This window comes from Lissotriton helveticus, chromosome 5_1 (genome assembly GCF_964261635.1).
Source record: "Lissotriton helveticus chromosome 5_1, aLisHel1.1, whole genome shotgun sequence".
Classification (NCBI taxonomy): domain Eukaryota; kingdom Metazoa; phylum Chordata; class Amphibia; order Caudata; family Salamandridae; genus Lissotriton; species Lissotriton helveticus.
This window is the reverse complement of record NC_136065.1, coordinates 457,475,597-457,499,650: the sequence shown is the minus strand read 5'-3', so window position 1 is coordinate 457,499,650 and position 24,054 is coordinate 457,475,597. Positions and strand designations below refer to the sequence as shown.

The 24,054-nt window shown below is 46.6% G+C and overlaps 1 protein-coding gene across 2 annotated transcripts in view; it reads right to left on the bottom strand.

Moving 5' to 3' along the window:
• WDFY4 (WDFY family member 4) overlaps positions 1 to 24,054 on the bottom strand; it is a 1,018,342-nt gene that overhangs the window by 773,034 nt on the left and 221,254 nt on the right. For both annotated transcript variants that reach the window (XM_078642707.1, XM_078642708.1), the window contains 2 exons: positions 19,470 to 19,574; positions 14,712 to 14,902 (listed from right to left, as the gene is read on the bottom strand). In XM_078642707.1, the coding sequence (XP_078498833.1) occupies positions 14,712 to 14,902; positions 19,470 to 19,574 (296 nt within the window). The remainder of the gene's footprint in view (positions 1 to 14,711; positions 14,903 to 19,469; positions 19,575 to 24,054) is intronic.

Genomic DNA, 24,054 nt, shown 5'->3' with positions numbered 1-24,054 from the left:
AGTGTGGGTGCTGAGCACTGGAAACATTGACACAAATTAATCACTGGCTGGGGGTGATGTGATCATATTCAGGATGAGCTGGGAGCAGTGCTTAATTTGAACCTGTGGTTGCAGGTGGGATCCGCCATCATTTACTTTTGGAGACCAGCACTTATTTTTCCTTAACGGAATTTGATCCAGAGCAAGGGAGAGAAAAATCACAAAAGGAGGAAGGGAGGAGGAAGAGAAAGACAGAAATTCATTGAGAAATTGAGAAAGCAGGGATGAAAAAGAACCTGCAAGACTGAGATAAAGAGGTAGGGAGTGACTGGTGGTCGATTAAACAAGCATGAGATGGAATGAAGACTACACAGATGAAGAGAAAGACCACAGGTAGGTTGTAGAGTAACCTAGTTTATTACCAGTGGCAACCAGCTACAGGCAGCAACTGCGGTCCTGGAACCAGCACTACACATTCAACCCCAAAATTCGTCCCGCAACATTCCACTTCCAATCTCCCAGGTACAGCTAAACCCAACACATCCCCCTCACAACAAAATATTACAGCAAATGCAACCGGAATTGACACATTGTAAAAAATGAACAAAAGAAAATTAAAACATGACAATGTTGTAAGACAGTACGCAGAAAATGAAAAATAAGACATATTCTTGTATCATATGTTCAAATCAACTGTGACATACTATTAACAAGCATCTTAACAATCTATTGGAAACTATATGGTAACTAATGAATACAATCTTGGTCAAAATTAGTTCAATGTCCATTTATTATATAATCCTTAAATTTGGAAGGAAAAGATTTAACCTGTACTGCCCTCGAATACCCCTCTGAATCTGTCACCACATCTTTCCATGGTCAGAACTGGTACTTTAACTTTTTCTGCACATAATCAGTCAAGGCATCAGGAACAATGCCAATCATACTTTTGTTCCATATCTTACGGTTTTCTAACACCACAACATGATCTCTAACCTCTTCAACTCTGACTGTTGCAGAGTACCTTGGCAGTCCTTTGGTTACCAAAAGGGTTTGCTTGACTCTCATCCAATCTCCCTCTCTAACCGGTTGTGACCGGCACAAACTCTCCATAGTACTATATTTCCTTTGTAGCACAGTTCTAATGTCTGCTTCCCATTCCATCTTGCTTTAGTCCATAACATTTCCATCCATCCACTCCTTAATCAATCTGGAGCCCGCTATCCTCCCCTCATAAAGAAAAGAGGTGAAATTCCAGTAGTTATGTGAGCCATAGTTCTGATTGCCCAAAGCATTTCTCGAATACCTTCCCTCCAATCCATCCATTAACAACTGTAATTGATCTTTAAAAGTGAGATTACATTGGTCCACTAGTCCATAGCTGCGTGGATAATATGAGGATGATCTAATGTGCTTGATTCCTACTGATTAAATAATTCCTCCAACTCCCTAGACACAAGATGGCTTCCATTGTCAGTTACCAGCTGTTCTGGATGACCTTCTCCGACAAATATCGCTTGTAAAAACTCAGTAATTATTGTAGCATTCACTGTTTCAACAAACTTTAACTCAGGCCATTTAGGCATATAATCTAGTAGAACCAAGACATACTGAGGAGTAGCACCCCGAATGGCCAATGGCCCAGCAATCTTCAATGCAAATTTTCTCCATGGTATATTGTCCCTTTACACTGGTATGACAGGAGCAGGCACACTTACTTTAGTTTTTTTATCGCTCAAAACACATGCATAACTTTCCCTTTCATGATGTTTAATATCCCTGTATACGCCTGGCTACCAAAACTCTGCGTCTCATGGCCCATGTGCCCAAATGGCCTTCAGGAGCAAGATTCAATATTTTACTGCAAAGACGACATGGTACAACCAAAAGCTCACAACTATGCATTACCCTATTCATTATAGACAATTCATCTGCCCCTCTCCAAAACGAATTTTGGGTTCATAGCTTTATTTAGTGTGGGGCCAAGTACCTGACAAACACTGCCCAACTTCTTGCATCACTTCATCCTCCAAGCATGTTTTCTTCCACTCTTCTTTCAAAAGTGCACTATTCAATACTGCATCAACCGCACACAAATTGCACATGCTGAAAGACCTGATGAATTTTGTGGGATTGATCCTTCAAGAGCATCCTGGATAAGCAGTTATCAGTAAGATTTCGCACTGCCGAAACATACTGCAACTTATATTGAAACACCTGCAATTTGTATTGCCATTTGGCTATACATGGAGTTGCTCTCCCACAACACATGGTTTTGAATAACTCCACCAGTGACTCATGATTGGTTCTCAAAATAAATTCATTTCCCCAGATAAAATCTTTAAAGTACTGAACACCTCACTACATTGCCAAAGCTTCTTTCTCTATGGCAGAGTAAGTATATTCAGCACCATATAAGTCTTGAGGCAAATACAATAATCTCCTCTGCTCCACTACTTATCTTTTGCATGAGGAGAGCCCCTAAGCCATAACTGCTTGCATCCATGGTAATAACGTACACATCAATGGTGTTGAAAAGTTTTAGGGGTCCAGGAAACTTTGAATAATATTTGATGTGCCCTAAGAATGATCTTAATTAATCTTTATTTTTAGGCGCAGGTGCAACCGCAATTGCTCTAAGAATATTAACCTTTGACTCTTTTCCTTTACCAGATATGTGGTGCCCTAAATAGACTACACCTGACTGACTAAACTTACATTCGTTGGTCCTTAGTGTAAGCCCACACATCCTTATTATTATTATTGGAGAAGTGTGGCTCAGGGGTTAGAGGCAGCAGACCCGGAAGCTGAGATTGGTCCTGGACCAGGGTTCAATTCCCCGCCTCGGCGGGTCTTGGGCTAAAAAAAATTCCACGGACTCGATAATTCTCGCCCCGGTGCCTCCTCGACTCACGGGTTCACACTCTGCGACTCTGGGCAATAGCTTGCTTAATCTCCACAACGGCCCCTCGCGGCGGGATGCCTGACTTTCACCTTGTGGATACCCTGCTATCTCACAGGGGAATACCAGGACGGGTTCCCTAAGCAAGCGCCGGGAAACCCACTACGGGTAGCTGTGCGCTATATAAGCTCAACTACATTTACATTTATTATCTGCAATACCTCCTTTAGCCTTAAGCCAGCCATGTTCTTTTTGATTTTTCCCATACATCAAGATATCGTCTTGGAAATATACTACACCAAGCACATCCCTCAATAAATTTCCCATCAGCCTTTGAAATACGGCTGAGGCAAAAGCTAAGTCGAACAGCATATGCACATAATGATAAGCTTCCTCAGGTATCACATAAGATGTTAAGTGCCTAGAATCCTTGCACAATTCTATTTGGTGCTAGGCTGCCGACATATCTAAGGATGTAAAAACTTCGGCCCAATCGAGAGTGGTTAACATTTCATTAATATTTGGAATAGGCTGTCGGTCAACCCAAATGTTTTTTATTCAAATCCCGCAAATCGCGCGCTGACTGAGAGCGTTGCACTATTCAGAACCCCTCCTGAGGCGAAAAGCCGGGAGTCTTACTGCTGTTTTTAAAAAAGTAACTGTTGTAAAATCTGTGTTTTTAAAAATTCACTCACCCCTTGGGCACTCATTACTCGGACTAGCCGACACCCCGCACAGCTGACTGCAAGCTGCCACGGACGAGTGTTGCCTTATTCCGGCGCCATCCTTGGACTAGATGACACGCCCACTCGGGCAGGCCACGCCCCTTTCCTCATTAAAAGCGCACGCTGACTGAGAGCGTCGCACTATTCAGAACCCCTCCTGAGGCGAAAGGCGGGAGTCTTACTGCTGTTTTTAAAAAAGTAACTGTTGTAAAATCTGTGTTTTTAAAAATTCACTCACCCCTTGGGCACTCGTTACTCGGACTAGCCGACACCCCGCACAGCTGACTGCAAGCTGCCGCGGACGAGTGTTGCCTTATTCCGGCGCCATCCTTGGACTAGCTGACACGCCCACTCGGGCAGGCCACGCCCCCCTGTTTTCCACCCGCTCCACCACATAAAACTATGCTCATTCGAAGGACGCGCAGCGGACGAGCGCAGCGGGCGCGACGATTGCGCGACGAAGGCGCGCTTAAGGCAAGCTCGTCTGCGCTCGTCCGGGCCCGGCCGGGCCCAGGGGCCATGTCCCCTGGCCCCGCTGAGGGTGACAGATATGTATACAGCTCGAGCTTCCTACATCAGCTGCGTCCTCCGACTACATCTAGCTGTGGTACTCCGAGACACCCCCTGGAGACCCCCGCTGCTGCACGCATTGTAAATTTGAACCAACCACTAAAACCGCCAAACCTAAATCTGAGGTAAAGGACTACTCTATGTTTTTACTTAACTGTAGGTCTTTAGTGAAACACTGCCTAGAAATGTCTGTGCTATTAGATGAACACTCACCAGACGCAATCTTTTTGACCGAGACATGGTTGAATCAAAACTCTCAGCCGGATCTGGCACAGGCCATCATTCCGGGATATCAGATAGCGCGGGCTGATCGACCGCTGGGCAGAGGCGGTGGCCTTGCGATTATCTATAAAGAGAGCTATGTCTGCCGCTGCTTAACGGAAGACATTGAGGACTGCGAAAATCTTTCTTTCGTAATCGAGTTCTTCCCTAATACCAGCTTCACTGGTATTCTCATTTACCGCCCCCCTGGTCCCACCGGACAATTTAACACCTCTCTTCTATCGGTGGCCTCCCAGTTGGTTGTCTCTCCCTCCAATTTTACAGTGCTGGGAGATCTTAACATCCATTTTGACAACCCACTGGACCCTATGGCTTTAGAGATACAGTCAAGCCTGGCTGCCATTCAACTAGAGCAACTTGTGCCCTCTGCCACACATGAAAAGGGGCATCTCTTAGACCCGATTTTTAGTAATTGTGACCAATTAAAAGTAGGAACTATCACTAGCCTCCCATGGTCGGACCATTTCCTGATAGCCTTCACCTGGACCACGAGCAAACCCCCCCCCATCCTTATTTACTTCTAGGAAAACCCGAAACTGGTTGAAACTCTACATCGACAACTGGATGAAGGCTCTCAGCACCACTAGACCCACTCTCTCCCATGACCCAATGGTAAACAACACCAAATATGATGAGTGGGTAACCACCTCTCTTGACTCAGTTCTTCCGTTATATCAATCTAGATCAAAGAGACAAAGTAAATCAGCCCCATGGTATACAGAAGACCTCAGAAATCAAAAACGTCTCTGTAAGAGACAAGAGAGGAAATGGCGCACATCCTATAACCCCGCGGAAAAAAACATCTATAGGGAAATGATCAGGAACTACAAACTGGCCATAAAAATCTCGCAAGCAGCCTACTATAATCTCAAAATAACTACGGCTAAATCAAAACCAAAAGAAATATACCGCATAGTAAACTCCCTGATAAAACCTCCCCTGCCTGCCATAGATAATAACAGCTCATCGTCCAAATGTAATGATCTGGTGGAATTTTTCTTTCAAAAAGTAAATAAAATCTATCTTTCCTTTCCAAACCCATCCTCCGACCCGCCATCTCAATGTCTGGACTCAGCTCTTAACAGGATAAGGGGTTGGAGTCTTTCCCTCTGATAACAATGGAAACACTAGTGAATCTAGCGCAACAAATAAAAACCGGCTCTCCGTGTGATCCTGCCCCTCCAGGCTCACTGGTACTGGCCAGTAAAACCATTCTTCCCACCCTTCTGGAACTGCTGAACTCCTCCGTACTGAGTGGGACAGTACCCGCGACCTGGAAACACGCAATGGTGCGGGCACTACTAAAAAAAACCTCCCTTGACCCAGCCAACCCGAGCAACTACCGCCCAATTTCTCTGCTCCCATGGGCATCTAAGATCCTGAAGAAACACGTCAATACCACTCTGACGATGTTCCTCGAGGAAAACCATCTCCTCGACGCCTCTCAGACGGGCTTTCGCCCAAAACATGGGACAGAGACCGCCCTACTGGCCGTAACTGAGGAGGCAAGACGGATCTTGGATCGAGGGGGGTCAGTGGCAGTGATCCTCCTCGATCTGAGTGCCGCGTTTGACACGGTACATCATAAAATCTTGCTTAACCGTCTTGCCGACCTAAGAGTGTCCGGAGATGCCCTGGCCTGGGTCGAGTCTTTCTTATCGGACAGAACCTTCCAGGTCTTTGATGGTACATCCCTTTCATCAAGCAGGCCTCTGGGATGCGGAGTTCCGCAGGGCTCATCCTTAAGCCCTACGCTCTTCAATGCATACATGAGGCCGCTGGCTGGGATTGTTCGTTCGCATGGGGTCAATATCATCTCCTATGTGGACGACACCCAGCTGGTGGTCTCCCTTGCACAGAAGAGCGGCCTCCAGTCTCCGCCAGATCTAGCGGCTTGCCTGGAGGATGTAAAGAGCTGGATGATGAGCTCATGTCTGAAGCTCAACGACGACAAAACTGAGCTCATGCTACTGGGCCCGGCGGCCCCTTCCACCTTGGAGCTGATATGGCCTCCAAGCATGGGTATGCCCCCACCCTCCAGAGATAACATCAAAAGCCTGGGAGTATGGCTCGATAAGTCGCTGAGCCTTAATACACTGGCCACCAAGGTGTCAGCAATTTGTTTTGGCCTCCTTAGGGTGATCAAAAAAATCCTTCCTCTTCTCCCATTCGAGGCCAGACAAATAATTATACAGGGCCTTATCCAATCCCGGTTGGATTTTAATAATGCCCTTTACCTCGGAGCAGCAGACTACACCCTACAAAAACTTCAGCGCACTCAAAACTGTGCTGCCCGGGCACTATTGGGAGTCCCACGGAGGACCTCAATAAAAACTGGCCTAAGAACTTTACACTGGCTGCCTGTTAGGGACAGAGTGAAGTTTAAGGCTCTATGTATTGCCCACCGGACTTTCTGGAAAATGGGCCCAGAAATCAACTGTTCCCTGATTTCTCCTTACCTGCCCAACAAGAATCTTCGCTCCTCAACCGCATCATTAGCCAAAATTCCCAGAATCTTCAGAGCCAGAGCAGGAGGACGCTCGTTCTCGTACAATGTATCTAAACTGTGGAACACCCTCCCTCTACAGACGCGAAATAATTCCAATCTAACTAGTTTCCGGAAACAGCTAAAAACTCTCCTGTTCAATAAATAGTAACCTTGTGAGGGCACCTTCTGTTTTATCAGCGCCTGGACGCCTCAGGGCAACTGCAGCGCTCTACAAATCCAATTTTCATTTCATTTCATCTACATGTAGTCTCACAGACTTGTCGACTTTGTGAGCTAAACCTATGGGGGAAAGTCACTTCAATCCCTCAATAGGCTCGATTATATACAACATATATAACCTTTCCAACTCTTCTTTCAACTCCTTCCTCAAAGCCAAAGGCTCCCTACCTACATTGTGCACTAGCAGACATGCATTCTCTTTCAGGACAATATGATGTTGAAACACCTTCATTTTCCCCATGTTATTGTTCTTCTTGCAACAATGTCATGTTTTGACTTTCCTTTGTTAATGTTTTCCAATGTATTAGTTCTGGTTGCATTTGCTTTATTAATTTGTAGGTAGAGGGATGTGTTGGGTTTAGCAGTACCCGGGAGATTGGAGTGGAATTTTTAGGGTGGCTGCCAACAAATATAACACCTTCCTGAGTAAACAGATGCCCTTTAAAATATCTCCTTGTCTAAAATGGCTGCCGATGTTTTACTTCATTTATATAGAAGGTTGGGAATGATAACATTATCCCACATTCTTAAATGGCTGCCCAATCCTTCTATAAGTGAGCGGGCTTGCTTCGCACACTAGGCCCACTGCTGCGCATGTGGAGCACTGCCTGTGACCTTATTTGGTTCACTAGGTCTCACAAGTGGCTGCCACTACTGTGCATACACTGCATATCGCATCATCTGAATAGCCTTGGCTCAAGGGATCACTCGCCACAATCGCCTGAGTAACACAGGCACCAGCGATACTTTCAAGCACCCCTCTGACTCACCAGCACTGCCAGGAAAGGTAGCAGACCAACTCCCTCCGGATATAGAACTTCGTGAGCAGATGAGAGCGCCACAGGATCTAAGTTTATTGAAGCTGGTGTCACTGGCGCTCGCCACCATGTGCAGAGAAAGAAAGCTGGTAGGTTGTAGAGTAACCTACTTTATTACCAGTGATGGCTAACTCCAGGCAGAAATTGCTGTCCTGGAACCAACACTAGACATTCCAAACCCTCAAGATTTCACTTGCAACATTCACTCCCTATCTCCCTGGTACAGCTAAACCCAACACAGCCTTTGGGCTCTGGCACATACTTGTTTACAAATTAAGCATTGGCTAGGAGATATGATCTTGAGCCTTTGGCAATTGCTGACTGTTTGGCTGAAAGTCTGGCCTGGATGGCCTTAATGTAATCCTGCAGATAGGTATTCTCCCAGCGAGGCCAAATGTGGTGTGGTGTGGTGTGTGAACATTACCAGGGGTAGGTGCCTCTCAGTATGCATGGGTGGTGAAAATGTCCATGCCCTTGTTGACATTTAAGATGAAGGACAGGCTGGATCAGAACATGACCTAGACGTTGCACCAGTCATTAGAGGGTCCTGGCGGTATGCAAAAAGAGGTGCCAGTCAAATGAGATGGAAGGAGAAGGGTTGAACCCCTGCACAATTTCATTTTATTAAGTCATTTAAATAAAAAATACACTCAATCTAAATAAGCTTATTAAGCAACACATGAATAATATACATTTTGACTAGCGTGTAGAGCGAATATAGTTAAAAATAGACCAATGATAACATAGCAAAATATCATACTAACTCAGTATCTAATTTGTAAAAGAATGAGTACGGATGCTCAATGCTCTGTTGAAATGCTCACGGCCGGCACTAATAAATGTCAGTGCACTCAATACGAAGACAGTGTAGTCTTGAATTCACCTCATGCCTCTTTAGGCAACTATCAGACACTCTCTGCCCTTCTACATCTCTCTTGCAGGTTTCTGCTGTCTCCCTTTGTAATAGTTTTTCTGTCTTTTATCTTCTTCCTTCTTCCCCTTGCGTGTATTCCCTCTCTGCCTGACGAGGAAAAATACGTGCAGGTTCCCAAAAATGAGTGCCGGTGGTCCCCACCGGAACCACCGGCACAAGCTAAGCACTGGGTAAGCCTGGGCAGAGAAATCCCCTCCGTTCGCGGAGTTTGCAGAGTTTTCTGCACTCCGCTCACCCTGCCACTCAGGTAGAATTTCTACTAGAGCGACAGGAAGATCAGCACAAACAGCAGTTTGCACTGCACTCCGCCACTTGTGGAGTTCCACTTCGTTTTTTTGGGCACTTTGCGGAGTTCTGCATAGTGGAACTCTGCAAACTACACCCAGCCTGGTTTAAATCACACATTGTAGGCATAACTTGTACCCTGACTTTAGCTATTAAATGTGTGTGCAATATTCTACATTTTCTGTCGGTAACTCTAGGTGTCCATTTCATTAATTTCCTCTAACCCGCTTCTCTATGCTATGCCAGCCCATAATATTCTAAAGTGACTAATAATAATAATAATCCACATTTGTAATAACTACAGCTGTAAAGTTCACAAAACAGGAGTAAAAGGTCTCCAGTCCAGCGTTGAAGTATGTTAACTCAACACATTGCCACTCACAGGTACGGCAACACAATCTTTTAGAAAATAACTAATGCTGAGACTGAGACTTAAAATAACACACATAGCACTTTTCATGTCTTCTAGGGGTTGCGTCCCTTGTTCAGAGCTAATTCCAGTCATCAAAGGTTCATTCCTATCTTAATAGCTGCATGTCTTATTTGGGCATTGATTAATTGCTGCCATATGTAACCATGAGGATAATATTTGCGGAAGATTCTTAAGGGAGTTGAGGAGCCATCACAGAAAGCGGCCATTTTGTTAGCATTTGGCCAATTTCCCCATTCACAGTCTTAGCACTAAGATATTCACAAACATTTTGCAATCCAAGTGTAACAGAGATTGTCTACGCATTAAACTCACAGATGAATGTTCCTGGTATACATAACACAGAAAGTGGGATCGAGTGCACAAAAGTGTGCAATTTTCACTGAGTGATTGAAAGGGATATGTCTACTGTAAGAAAAAGTACACTTGGAAAAAAAAGTATTACTCTACAACTTTCTTAACTTTACAAAGAAGGCTACATAAATGGACAACAAGGAAACGTAGTGTAAGATACAAGAATACCTATATATTATCATTCCTCTCGCAACAGGTACATTTTACACACGGATTAAAAGGAAATAAGTATATGCATACCTAATATGGTCATATCTTTGGTTTTGTTTATATTTAGCTATATTCGCAGTTCACACATTTTTCCTGTCTTTTTAGAAATAGTCCCCTTAGGTTTTTCAGGTTGACAGGTTAAATGAAGAGGTTAGAACAGGCGGGTTCAGTGTTGGACCAGCCTATAGGGCAGTCAGGCAGTGCCTGGATGGCTGGTCTGACAAGTCCGTTTGCGGGCAGTTTTTTTGGGCTGTTTGAGGTCCTGCATTATGGTCTGCTGGGCCTAAATGTACTCTTGGTTTTCCTGATATTATACACAAAATTGCCTGAAGCAATTAAAAATCCAAATAAATGCAATCGCTATAACTGCTAAAACACTTATGCAGCATGTCTTTAAAAGTTCGAACAGTGCCACAGTGTAAGAGCATGGGCCACTTTTTGTTTAGCTACCTAATTCACTAATGAGGGCACTTTTATTTTGGTGACCGGGACTATTTTTTGTCCCAGCTCGACCCCAAGCGGTTGGTTTTATTTATGTCACCGTCCGCCTGTCATGGTGTCTACTTTGGCGGGAAAGGAGGAGAGCAGGAAAGGCCTCTTGGAGGGTCAGCCGCCCAGGGTCGGGGTCTTCCATCACTCGGCGCAGCGACACAGTCCCGCGGTGACACCTTGGGTCCTCAAAGGCGGTGAAATGTAATAAGTCCGGCCAGGCAGTAATCAGGGCGCCCCCGCCGCGCGCCACAAAGGGTCGCCGATAACTGCATCAGCTCAGCGTGTAACGCGGTTACGCTTTAATCGCCTATAAGTTAGTATCCCTCCAGCCAGGACCCACGGAGCTGCTGCGCGTGCCGAAGCGCTAACTCACTTAGCACTAACAGGATTTATTTGCCATCCCATTATTGGATATTCCTCATAATTTTTGGTGTGTCACGTCGCAGGACTGCCGGGCTAATCCAATTGAAAAGGCGTTAACAGCTAAATCTGTATTAGCGAATCAATCTGAATTTGTGCGTAACGCAATCAGCCTCCCCGCGGATCTCATAATAAATTTGCCAGCTTATTATATTTTAACTGGGTTATCATTTATCAAAATTAGCTGAGGAAAGAGCGCTGGATTTCAGGCCCAGGTCGTTTGGAAGCGCGGGCTGATTTTTTTTCTGGCAGCAGTCGACAGAACTGCCCAGTCAGAGCCGGATTTGAGGGCCTTGGTGAGAGGTGTTTAGTAAAGCATTTTCGGGTGAAAACAACTGGGAAATAAGACCAAAAGATAGATTTTTTCTAGATAAACTGGTTTTAAGAGAACATTGTATTGTCCCTCATTCTCACTGCCCATGACATGCTCACTCACTGTTGGTACGAAATTGCAAAATCTGTCATTCCTACTCCCTTTGTAAAATAGTAAACAATATTCTTTAGATTGCTTCCTTCCTCTCAGATTTTGTACACAAAAGGTCTCCCAATTCTCCCCCCTCAGTATATTATTCCCTCATGTCTCTATTCACCCACAATCCCCATGTACATGCTTCCTCTCCCTTTTTACAAGTACTACTTCACTTTAAAGAACACTAAGCTACTCTCACTCCCAGTGTACACCCTCCCATACTCTCTGTGAACAAATACTATCCGACTCCCACTCCCAGGTAGATTATTCCCTCAATTACAAATGAGTACAAAGAAATGCCAACATTCTTGTCACCAGAGTTTGCACTCACTCGGAATCCCTGTGTATATGGGTGTACTCACTCTCTGTGCACACATAGTACCTCACTTTCACTCCTTGTTTGTAGTATGTTCTCCCACTGCCATAGTAGTGTAAAACATACTCAACTATGAACAACACTCACTCACTTGCACTCTGTGCATGTACAAGCTGACACGCTTCTTATGTACAAATGCTCCCTCACTCACTCTTTGTGCACACTGACTGTCTCACCCGTGTGTTAAGAATACTTCCCACCCGTATTAGAAAGTAGCCACCTTGAACCTTATATACAAAAATTATCTTGCGGTCACTCATTGTTTAGCTAATGTTCCCTCCCTCTCACCTCAATGTAAGGAATACCAACCTTTTCCTTAAAAAGTACAGAATCCTTCACAAAGTCCCCCTCACTCTTCCTGCTTGACAGAATGTATCCTCACTCACACTACCCCTCCGGAGAATGTTCCCATGCTCTTTCGTCCTCTATACTGAATATTGCTTTTGTCTCATTCTCTTTGTACAATATTGTCCCTCATCCATTCCACAGTAAAACACCCTTCCAGAATCTCCATGTGCACAGAATGCTGCACGCTGTCATTTCCTATGTAGTGAATACTCCATCACTCGTATTCCGCCTATATTCACAGATAACAGGACGGCTCATTGTTGACGACATCTCAATGGACCTGTGTATTCTGGGAACTAACTTACAATTTCATCCTTCTAAGGTCGATACTACATTTACTATTAAGTTGGGTAACACCTGGATTTTGCAGTGCTTAGAGTCTTCAAAATATGTGGTATAATGCTAAATAAAATCAATTAATCAGAGGTTAATAATCTAAGGCGCAATCTCCCACAGTCACTACGTATATAATCATACTTCACTAGTACCTTTCTCAGAAAAGAACACCCCTTCACTGTCCCAAAAATTACCCTCTTCCACCACAAGGTTACATTATTTGCATTCACACCACTTCATGCGTACCGAATACTTGATTGCATTTTGAGGAACTTTCTTTTTTTAGGTCACATCCATCAGGTAGCACAAACTGTCTGATTGCGAAAGACCTATTGTGAGCTTGGCAGAAAGTTACAGTCGGGTTAGTACCCACCCATTGCTTACTATTGGTAGGCTTTATTTTCGCTCTCTTTTGCTTGCATCTACTTTGTTAGCTTGCACTGGCTTGCTTCCTCTTCTCGAGTTCATCTCTCTTATACAGCATAGCTTCCTCACCATCCTTTTGGTTGTGTCCTTCTACTGCTTACTCTTAGGTAACTACTTTTTAGTTAAGCACGCCATGAGAGTCCAAGTGGTTTCCAGCTGCCTCCTTCATGTGCTTCTCCCTCCATGCTTCATGTTGTTTATCTCACCCCCAGTGCCCCATGTTGCTCTTTTCCTCATGTGGTTCTCCCCACACCCTGTATGTTCTCATTCTCATTTGTGTTCCTTTTCCAATTATCTCTACACAGCTTTGTCTGTGTTTTGCCTCTCCACCGCTCACCTCACTACTCTCCTGTTGTTCTCCCCGCCGCACTCTTTAAAAAAAAAATTCTTTTAAAAAAAGTTTTTTAGGAAGGCCAGGCAACTAACTGCCACTGGCCCCTCTGCTCAAAAAAAGTGCTTTTGTGCTACTTCAATGTATTTTTTTTTTAATTTACTGATCCATCTTGGATCGGTAAATATAAAAAGATGCAAACCAAATGCACGTGGGTGACAGCGCATGGGTGTACCAACAAAATGAGAAGCCTGCCAGTAGCAGCTGCATCAACACATTTATAGACTCTTTTTTTTTTGCTTTTGGCTATGCTGCAGAGCATTGGCAAAGCATTCTTTTAAATAATGCTTGTGCAGCATCGTCAAAAAGCAATAGGCCCCAAAGACAAGACCGATTGGCTCTGCCAATACTTATTTCTTATTTGTATATTGAATCCCTTCTGTCGGAGTGCAATATATTCCTTCATTCTAAACATAATATTGCCCCATAGTCCTAAACTCTGAATCCCCCCTCTCATTCCCTTTATAACTAACCTGCCTGCCTCGAACATCTTGTATACAGCGTTCACCTTTACTCATTTATGGTGTACATGAGTGCACCATATACAATGGTTGGTGTGCAGACTGCCACAGGGGCGTCTTCTCCTTTTGAGTGGTGGAGCGTCGCCCTACTGAAATGCCCCCCAGTAGGAAAAATAAATTGGTAATGAAGTTAATTCATCACCATTTTATTTTTCTTCACCCCGTTCCAAATAGAGCTTCAGAGTGGGGGCGGGGCTACTGCTGAGAGAGCAGGGCACTATCAGTTTAAAGTGTGCATGTCTTTTTGGCCAGCCGTTTCGTGACGGCCAGAGACGCATGTATGTTTTAAACCTCTCTTATGACAGCTGGGTTAGAGTAAGCTAAAGCCTCCAGAGCACTGTGGAGAGCCGAGTGAGGCCGCTCCCACCAATCTTAGCACTGCTCTCATGCCGGTGAGAGCAGTGCTAGGATTGGAGAAGGGAGTTTGGAGCCTGCCTTGAGGAGAGAAGAACAATGAGGTGGAGCAGGACGTTGCGTCGCACTTGCAGCTAAGTTGTTTTATTTTTTAATGTCCTACCCGCCCATCACCCTTGGGACATGCCAGCTGTCACAGCTGCCACTATGGCTCCCTGTGCACCATTACCATTTTTTCACGGTTCATGCACCTCCTTCATCGTACACACACTACTTCCATCCACAGTGATTTCTGTCTCTGTCCATTCAGTATACAAAGAGACAAAAGAGGAGAAAGGATAATGGTGATGATGGTACTCACGTTGAGAGCATCAAGCCTGAGCTGCGACTCCCCCTGTGTAGAGGAGCACAGCACCCCGATGATGATGCTCATGTACTCCTCCGCGTTGATGACGGACAGCTGCTCCAGGATCTGAAGGGCAGCGCCCCGGAAGCATGCCTCGTCCAGGAAGATCTTGATGTATGGGACCATGCCATAATCCTTGAGGACCACTGGAAAACAAAAGACACCTCAGAGGTCAGGTGTGTGATACCTGGAGTTAATGCCAAGAACTATATATTGATTCTTACAAAAGGACTCTTCCTGTATCAAAGCATTGAAAACTGGATAGCCACAGCAAATTAACTCTTAATGCAGCACACAGTTCAAAAAACAGAATTCTACTTTGATGTATGACAACTCAAAATCACTTATTTTTTCAAACACAGAAGTATGAATGGCTGAACTGGCCCCAGTGGCATTCAGATTATTAATCTGCAATTTAATATTTTTTTTTTAGTTTTATATAGCACGAATTCTACCCGAAGGTATCATCGCACTTTACATGAGCACTTGTTGTGTTACAGATGGACACATTCATTTGGTTAGGCATGGGGAGATTAAGTGATTTGCCTAGAATCGCAGGATGTTGAGCGTCCCTGCTGAGATTTGCCTAGAATCACAGGATGTTGAGTGTCCCTGCCAAGATTTGCCTAGAATCACAGGTTATTTAGTGTGTCTGCCAAGACTCGAATCCGGTTCCCCAACTTCGAGGTTGGCCGCACTAGACTTTAGGCCACATCCTTTCCCCAGAAATTACATTGAAATCTCTGGAGAAAGCACTCACATATACTATGAAACTTTTAGAAGGGCCTTTTTTCCCTGCTGGTGGAATGTTCTTGATACTAGGGTTCTGTAAAAGGCTAGGGGGGTCATTCAATACTTGGGGAACTGCCATAAATTCATGAACTCCCATCCTGTTAGATTTGCATTTCCCCTGCCCAGTAGCTTTCCTGTGGGGACTCAGCTGGCTTTGCTATAGGTCACCTTTTACCCAGTGCTCCACCCACCACAGGACTGTTGGGTCACAGTGGTGCTCAGACTACACTCTTTAGCAACCGTCACTAATAGGTCTGCCATAGAAGTCACAGCAGATGGTTAAACAATGGTGTCCGGTTGGCATTCAGGTGAGTACTAAGTGCATAAGCCTCATGGGTAAATGCACTAATGGCAAAGATGTCCCCAGATAGCATGGTAAGGGTTTTGGACATGGCGGTGGTCCTCTTCTAGTCAAGCAGAGGCCAGGGTCACCGCTAGCCTTGTGAACGGTCAGGCCGCCTACACGTGCATTTTGCCCACTTGGCACAAAGCCTTCAAAAATCAAAAGCCCATTGTATCTTTTACCTGTGCAAACCAGTTGTGCCTTGCAGGAAAAATCAGTGTCACCAAGCAGTCTTGTGATAGATGGAGAGCTGTATCAAAAGGGACATAGGCAGAGTCAGCTGAGGCTCTCCCTTCAGAAAGCTGGTGCTTCTCCCACCTCCCACCTCTAAATGGCACAAGGAAAATGTCATTTCAATGATGCCGGGTCTCTGGAAGTTTATGGCACAGCTCCCGCTCTGCTAAACTCTAACTGAGCTCCTATGCTCCTTTTGTGTCCAGGTTTTGTTACTCCCACAGAGAACAACTCCCCAAAAAACTGAACCTAAATAAATTGATGATCAAAGCTTACTGGCAATACTATTTCTTGGAAAATCTGTCCACATTGGCTTCAAAAGTTTTCATTGGTATGCTGAATAGGTGGTTTATTTAATATGATGGCTGAGTAATTAAGGGAATATTTGCATATTAGTGGCACCCCTCTCATCTGTTAATGCAAATGATTCCATCAATGCATTATGCCCCATTTGATACTGCTGACTGAAGCCGGATAACTTGTGGTCTTGCCTGCATCACAAAGAGATAACCTGTAAAGCAATTCTATAAAATATATATATTTTTTTTTAAAGTCCCCTTGCAGGATCTATTCCCCAACGAGCATCATCAGGTTTAATAAAGTATTGTGTACATTTTCAGGTTCACCTCTTGAACCTTGCAAAATGTACCAACGAGGGACTGCAAGACTCTGTATCACAAGCGGGTGTCTATTCTAATACACAGACCAATAATATGGTGGTGTATTGCTGCATTCTCAATTGGTGGGGAGGGCCTACTTTCCCACAATTGAGTCTGTAAGTTGGTTTACGATTCTATACTACTTTGTACACTTCTAATGTCTAGGACATGGCTATTTTCACAGCTCCACTCCAAACCGAGATATTATAAAAGACATTGTTTCCTGCACCTCACATTTCATCTTTCTCCATGGCGATGACAGCTTAGGAGTAAACAGTCGAACAGCCAACAAGTGTTTCACCCATTAGTGGCACGCAGGTAGGGGCCTTTTTCAAGGCTGATTGAGGCAAGTTGTTGATACTGGTCAATCCTGAAATCGTCAGTTTTTGTAGTAACAAGGAACCTTCGTCAGGGCCGGCTTTAGCAGTGGTGGTGCGCCCTTCCCCCCCAGTGACCACCTCAGCCAGGTATTCCCTCACCACCGCCCTTTAACAGTGCCCCTCAAGTCTCTAGACCTATTGTCTCTCGGATTCATTTAGTTTTATATCACCACTCATAACAGTGTAAGGTGTCAGAGCACTTTACATCACACACACACATTGCACTGAGACAATCATAGGCGTGTAAATCAGTGTATAGGAAATGTTACATCAGATAGGACTACAATGTGTATGTAGGTGTAACATGTCATCGATACTGGTAGGCAATATAGTTTAAGAGTCCTCATTCTGGAAAAGCACAAATTCAGAATTTAAAACTTAACATCATTTTTTTCTATTAGGGGTTCTCTTTAATAATAAGAATTGCTTTCCACCCAGATGAACACTTTTGGCAAGATTAGGTTAATGAAAGACTGGGCAAAAACATATAGCTCTAACATATACTTTGCAGTTTACACACAGCTCTTTGATGACAGTTTATAGCTCAATGTTCTATATTACGATTTTGACTTATAAAAGACAAGTACAAAAGGAGCTCTCTTACAAAAGAAGTAAGCCACTAACCTATTTACATTATATGCACTTTGTTATCTGCATGGTACACATTCTTAGCAGCAGGCATTTTAACCCTCTGCGCTACCTTAGGATGAGTCAAAACTTCCACTAGACAAACTTCTGGTCTCTTTCCAGGAACACAATAAATCACTGGCGTTATCTTGATATTTTAATTGATGCCTACAAAAATAAAATGATAATATTACTTGTAAAAATGACGTCCCCACCCCAAGTCAGCATCCGGTGCGGTGGCATCGATCGCACCGCCCTGAAGGCAACTGAAAGTTACTAGCAGAGGAGATAATGGTAGTCCCTGTAATATGCTGTGGGAAGGGTGAAAAGTTGAAAGGTTAGAAAGTCGCATCCATGCTTGCCAAATGGCAGGTGTATAGTGTAAGGTAGTACATATTTGTTGTATACTTGAATACCTTTGGTTCAAACAAAATAGGGAACCGTCTGTGGTTAGAATTGTAGTGGACGATTATACGCTTTGATCCTTTGAGTTGCTTTGTATTGTGGTGCAAGCACCAACGGTTTGCTGTTCATTTAAATGCAACGGACCTTATTTACAAGCCCATTCCGCTGCGCCGCTTTTTTGATGCACCGGTGACGCAATGGGCTTGCCCATAATTACAAGGGCACGTACAGTCTTCCAGCATGACTTTTTCATGGCCTTGCAAATATGGGCCCCTATCACGCATTACTCTTCGTGAAAGGGGCATTCCAGGGGTGTTGCTGTGGGTGTTCCCATGCAATGTCCCTGGAAGGTGACACATTCCCAGATTTACAACGCATTCTGCAGCACGCATAGAAATAGGAAAATGCTATCAATGATTGTTTTTGTGCAGGAAGGTGTTCCTTCCTGCTCAGAAACAATCATACACGCAACTCAGGCACCCTTGTAACATGATGCAAGGGGTTCTGCGCTGGTGCATGGCAGCCCATTGTGCGCCAGCGCAGGGGAAAGCACAAGTATGCGTTGTAGTGTTGTTAATACGATGCATCGCTGTGCTTTAAAAATTATTTAGCATGGTGCAGGTAAATGGCTTGCGGTGCCGCGCCATTTTCTTGTAAATGAGGCCCAAGGTATCCATGTATGCAACACATGTTTACTACCTCACGCTATACACACAGACATACAGAACCATTGTCGAACAGAGCTTATTTGATTTGAATAGATTTGTTGCAGAGCACTATGTATGCCACAAGTGGCTTCTTGGCGCGTTGAAGAGCAAAAGAGAAGATCACAATGGGCTCTGGACTCTTGAAGACCCTACCACATCAGCAGTGGGGGCCGTGACCACCAGGAGGAGAAGTGTGAACTAGAATCAGACTTTGAATACAGGCAGCGTGCTAGGAGGGGAGAAGATATCGTTGACAAGTGATGTATGTAATCATCTTCTGCTGCTTTAATGAGGAAACACTACATTTTTACACTTATTTATTAATTTGGGTATTTAATTTCCATGTCTCTTTTTTAATGAGTTTAATTAATCCACATCGCTCAGTCAGAAGGAAGCATGTGTTAATTGCCTGAAGTGCCGCGCGCTGCTCCGCGTGGCGAGCAGGTGCCACCAACCGTGTGCGCCTGAAGAACATGTGTTTGTGCAGCCTTTTGGATCAATAACCACAAATATTGAAATAAAAAACATCTCTGAAGGGCAGCAATCTGGCACTAGTCTTGCCTCACCAGCATTCCTGATGGATCCGCGGATGAGGGCCGCCACGGCCTGCAGCCTGACCACGGTCAGGCCCCGCTCGGACTCGAGCTCCGGGTCCACCACGCCTCGCCCTGCTGTGGGACACAAAATGAGAAAATCACAAACATGGCGCTTCATCAGGGACCGCATCACAGATACATTGAAAAACTAAACAGTTCAATCTGGGACTAGTGCTCTACATAAATGGAGTGGATGATCCTTTGCCCTCACCCAACCCAATTAATCCCAGTGTACTTAATTGTTTAATTCAAAACTCTAACTTTTACTGCATCTGGCAGCCACATAATGTTTTCAGGACCAGTTCTCTCCATGTCTTTCAGGACACTATTTCCAGTCCTTGCCTTTTTCCTAACACCCCAATAGGTTCTGTGCACTGTAGTCTCAATCTGGGTCAATTGCCCTAATCAGACTAACACACCGGAAAACAATTATTTGCAGGTGAAAAGCTTAGTACCGGAAACACCGTTGGTAAAGAAATGGAGTGACATAGGGGCAGATGTATCATTTTTTTTTTTTTTGTAAATAATTTTTATTGTAGTCATACCTGTACAGGCTCTTACACATAAGCAGCTTCAGAAAAATGCGCAGGTATACAGTGTGATTCGCTGACCAGTACACAGCCGTCATGCCCACAACCCGGGGGTCGGGCGGCAATGATGTCTCTGCTCTTTCATGCCTGACGTTCAATATCGAGGAGTGGTTAGTGTCCGGAGTACGTGCATGACTACTTTTCCAGTCCTACCCAACTACGCGCAAGCCCCAACTCCCACCCCCTGCGCAAAACCTAGAACTCCCCCCCTTGTCCCACCCCACCCACCACCACCCGTCTACGGCTCCTGTAGCGGTCATTCCTGGTGATCTGGTGTCAGTCTCCCTGCATATCTGCTGGTCCTAGAGCCTCAACTCGCTTCTTCCGCCCTACCTGCCTCGGGGGCCTCCCCCTCCTCATCTGCCTCGCTGTCCCTGAGTGCCTGTACCAGTACTTCCCAGGAGGTCGCAGTGTCAGCCGCTGTCTGGCTAGGGGTTCTGCGCGCAAGCTGGTACCTGTGTGTGCTGTCAGCCGTCGCCCATTTTTTAAATTCCTGTCGCCACCTCCGTGGAGTTGGTCCCACCCTCGCCTTCCAGTTCCTAGTGATCTCCCTCTTTGCTACCATTAATCCCATGTCAATAAACTTGCTCGTGAGTTTGTTTTTGGGGGTGTGGGGAAACCAGTGCAAGAGACATTCCGCTGGTCCGTAGTCTAAGGTCCTTCCAGTCACCTCGTTTAAAACCTCCCCAATGTCCTGCCAGTAACCCCGTAAAGCCGGACACGCCCATAGCATGTGCACTAATTCGGCCCCCTCTTCCGGGCACCGGGGACAGGTCGCTGTTACCTCGCCAAAATACCGCCTGATCCTTCCCGGGGTCATGTACGCCCTGTGCAATACATAATAGTGGATTAGTTGAAATCTAGCGTTTCTCGTGCTATTGCGAGCCCTACGGATAAGCTGTGCCCACGTTGTGTCAGGTATATCCTTACCCAGGTCCACCTCCCACTTGGCTTTCAGGGATAGAAGAGGAGGGATATTCTCTCTAATCATCCGGTTGTAAAGGCACGTTACCGCCTTGACCGTGCCCGCCGCCATCATAGCGTATTGGCACGCCGCCGCCGTCTCAGGTTCCTCAAGTCCCGTAGCCCAGTGGGCCTGCACTGCTCTGGATACTGCCGCATGAAGCAAAAATCCCCCTCTCGGGATATCGAAGCACTCCATTAACTCCTGGAACGGGAGCAGCACTCCATTTTCGTAGAGGTCCCCTACCACCTGTACTCCCGCTTCTTCCCATTCTTGTAGATGCGACCAGTCGCCGCCATGCGGCAAGGCTGTTAGCATGCCCAGGGGGATCTCTGGCGCATATGGGCGCCGGATTCCCGCCCTCCTCTGTGCCCGGTTCCAGCATTGGCGGTACGTGCGTTGTTCCAGCGATATATCCCGACCGTCCAGCCGCTGTTGAAGGGTAATATACGCCAGGACGTGTCTGGGCGTCCCCCGCAAGCGTTCGTCCTCCGGGCCTCGAAATACTCTCGCTACCTCTTGCGTGAAAACCTGCAGTTGGGCCGCTAGATAATAAAGTTCAAAGTCCGGCACCGCCAGACCCCCCTCATCTTTCGGGCGAGAAAGCGTGGCCAGCGCCACTCTGCACCGTCCCGCTCCCCATACGAACGACGTAATCAGCGATTTAAGCAGCCTGAAGAAGGAGCCAGGCAGCCAGATTGGGAGCGTCCGGAAGTAATACAGCAATCTCGGCAGGGCAACCATCTTCAGCAGGGAGATCCGGCCCGCCACCGAGAGCGGCAACGTGGCCCAGAAGGCCATGCAGCCCTTCAGTCCTCGTACACATCGCCCCAGGTTGCCCTCAAGCAAGTCATCCGTCTTATGGTAGATATGGACCCCCAGGTACTTAATACAGGTAGGTTCCCAGGTCGCTTCCGACTGGTGTTGTGGCTGGGCGGCGCCCTCCAGGAGCGGGAACAAACTCGTCTTGGGCCAGTTAACCCTCAAGCCCGATATCTCTCCGAAGCTCTCTAGCAGTGCTTCCGCTCCTTGCAAGTCCCCAACACCATCGTGGAGGAAGAGCAGTAAATCATCGGCATATAGCGAGATGAAATGTTGCCCGTCCCGGGCCTGCACTCCATGGAAGTGCCGCCCTGTCCGGGCCTCAGCCGCCAGTGGTTCTATAGCCAATGCAAATAGAAGCGGCGATAGGGAGCAGCCCTGTCGAGTGCCTCGTTCTACCGGGTAGCGGAGGGACACCGTTGATCCCACCCTCACCCTTGCTATCGCCTCCGCATAGAGGACCTTCGTCCAATGAATATAGCCAGCACCCAGCCCAAATCGCTCCATTACCGCATAAAGGTAGTCCCACTCTAGACTGTCGAAAGCCTTTTCAATGTCGACCGAGAGGACCAGTTCCGTCCCAGCCCCGCCGTCCAGCCCGTCCATGAGGCGGATAAGCCTTCTGATGTTCATTGTGGTGTTGCGCGTCGGTATAAAACCGTTCTGGTCTTCGTGCACAAGCCCCGTCATGTGAGGAAGGAGCCTCGCCGCTAGAATGGAGCTCAGGATCTTATAATCTGCGGTGAGCATAGAGAGTGGTCGGTAGGACGCGGGATCACTACTCTCCCTACCGGGCTTCAGTAGCGGAACCACTAATGCCTCCCGCATTGATTGCGGTAGTCGGCCCGCCGCCTTGGCCTCTTCATACACGGTTAGGAGTCGCGGCGCCAGAACATCCAAATATTTACCATAGAACTCTATGGGGAGCCCGTCTATTCCCGGTGATTTGCCCCGTGCCATGCACCGTACTGCCGCCCTGATCTCCCCCAGGTCAATGTCCGATCCCAGGTCCTTCGCCTGCTCTGCCTCCAGCCGTTGGAGGGGTAGACTAGCCAAGAAGGGTTCCGCCAGCCCCGTCCGGTCTCCCGGGGTACTCCTGTACAGACCCTCGTAGTATTTCTGGAAGCCGTCGACTATGCCCAGCTGAGTGTGTTGCACCACGCCCGATGCATCCCTCAGTTGGAGTATGGGAGCGCACCGTCTAGTGGGGTTCGAAAGCCACGCCAGGAGGGTGCCCGCCTTGTCACCGTCCACATGGGAACGCAGCACATATCGCTTGTAGTCAAAGGCTCGGAGCCTCTCTACTTCAATGGCTACCGCCTCCCTAGCCGAGCCTAATGTCTCCTGGAGTTCCGGGTGTCCGGGCCTCTCCCTCTCCGCTTCCCTCAGCTTGGCATCCGCCTTAGCCAAATCGCCCAGCAACACCTTCCTTACGCCTACATACTCCCTTGATACAGATACCCCTCACCACTACCTTAAAGGCGTCCCATTCCGTCGCCCTAGAGGTCGCCGTCCCTTCATTCTCCGCGAAGTATAAGGCCACCCCCTCCGCCAGGGCCGCCTCGAATAGGGGGTCTTCTAGGGTCTCAGGCCGTAATTTCCAGATCGGGATCCTGGGTTTTTCCGCTACCCACGCTAGCCGGATTAGGAGTGGATTGTGGTCTGAGATCGTTCTCGACAGGTACTCCGATCCAGTGACGTACGGCAGCACCCCCCGGGAGCAGAGTATCGCGTCCAACCGGACATGCAAGTCATGCAGTCCGGAGAAAAACGAGTAATCCCGGTCTGTCGGGTGTTGTCCTCTCCATACATCCGTAAGTTCCCAGCTCTCCTGCCAATCCCTCCTGCCCCTAGACAGCCTATGTACTGGGGAATCTTGTAAGGGGGGGTGGGACCTATCCAACGAGGGGTCTGCAATGGAATTAAAGTCGCCCCCCAGCAGGACCGGGCCCGCCAGGGAGTGAGCCAGCGTCCCTGATAGTGTCGCGAGGAAGGCCAACTGGTCCGTGTTCGGGGCATATATACTAGCTAACACAACATCTTTACCCTCTAGTTTCCCCTCTACCACCACATACCTCCCTTCCTGGTCCACCCATTGGCGCGTGAGCTGGAAAGGTGTGCCTGCTCTAATCCATATGAGTACTCCCCTCGCATAGGCCGAGTAGCTGGTGTGAAAAAC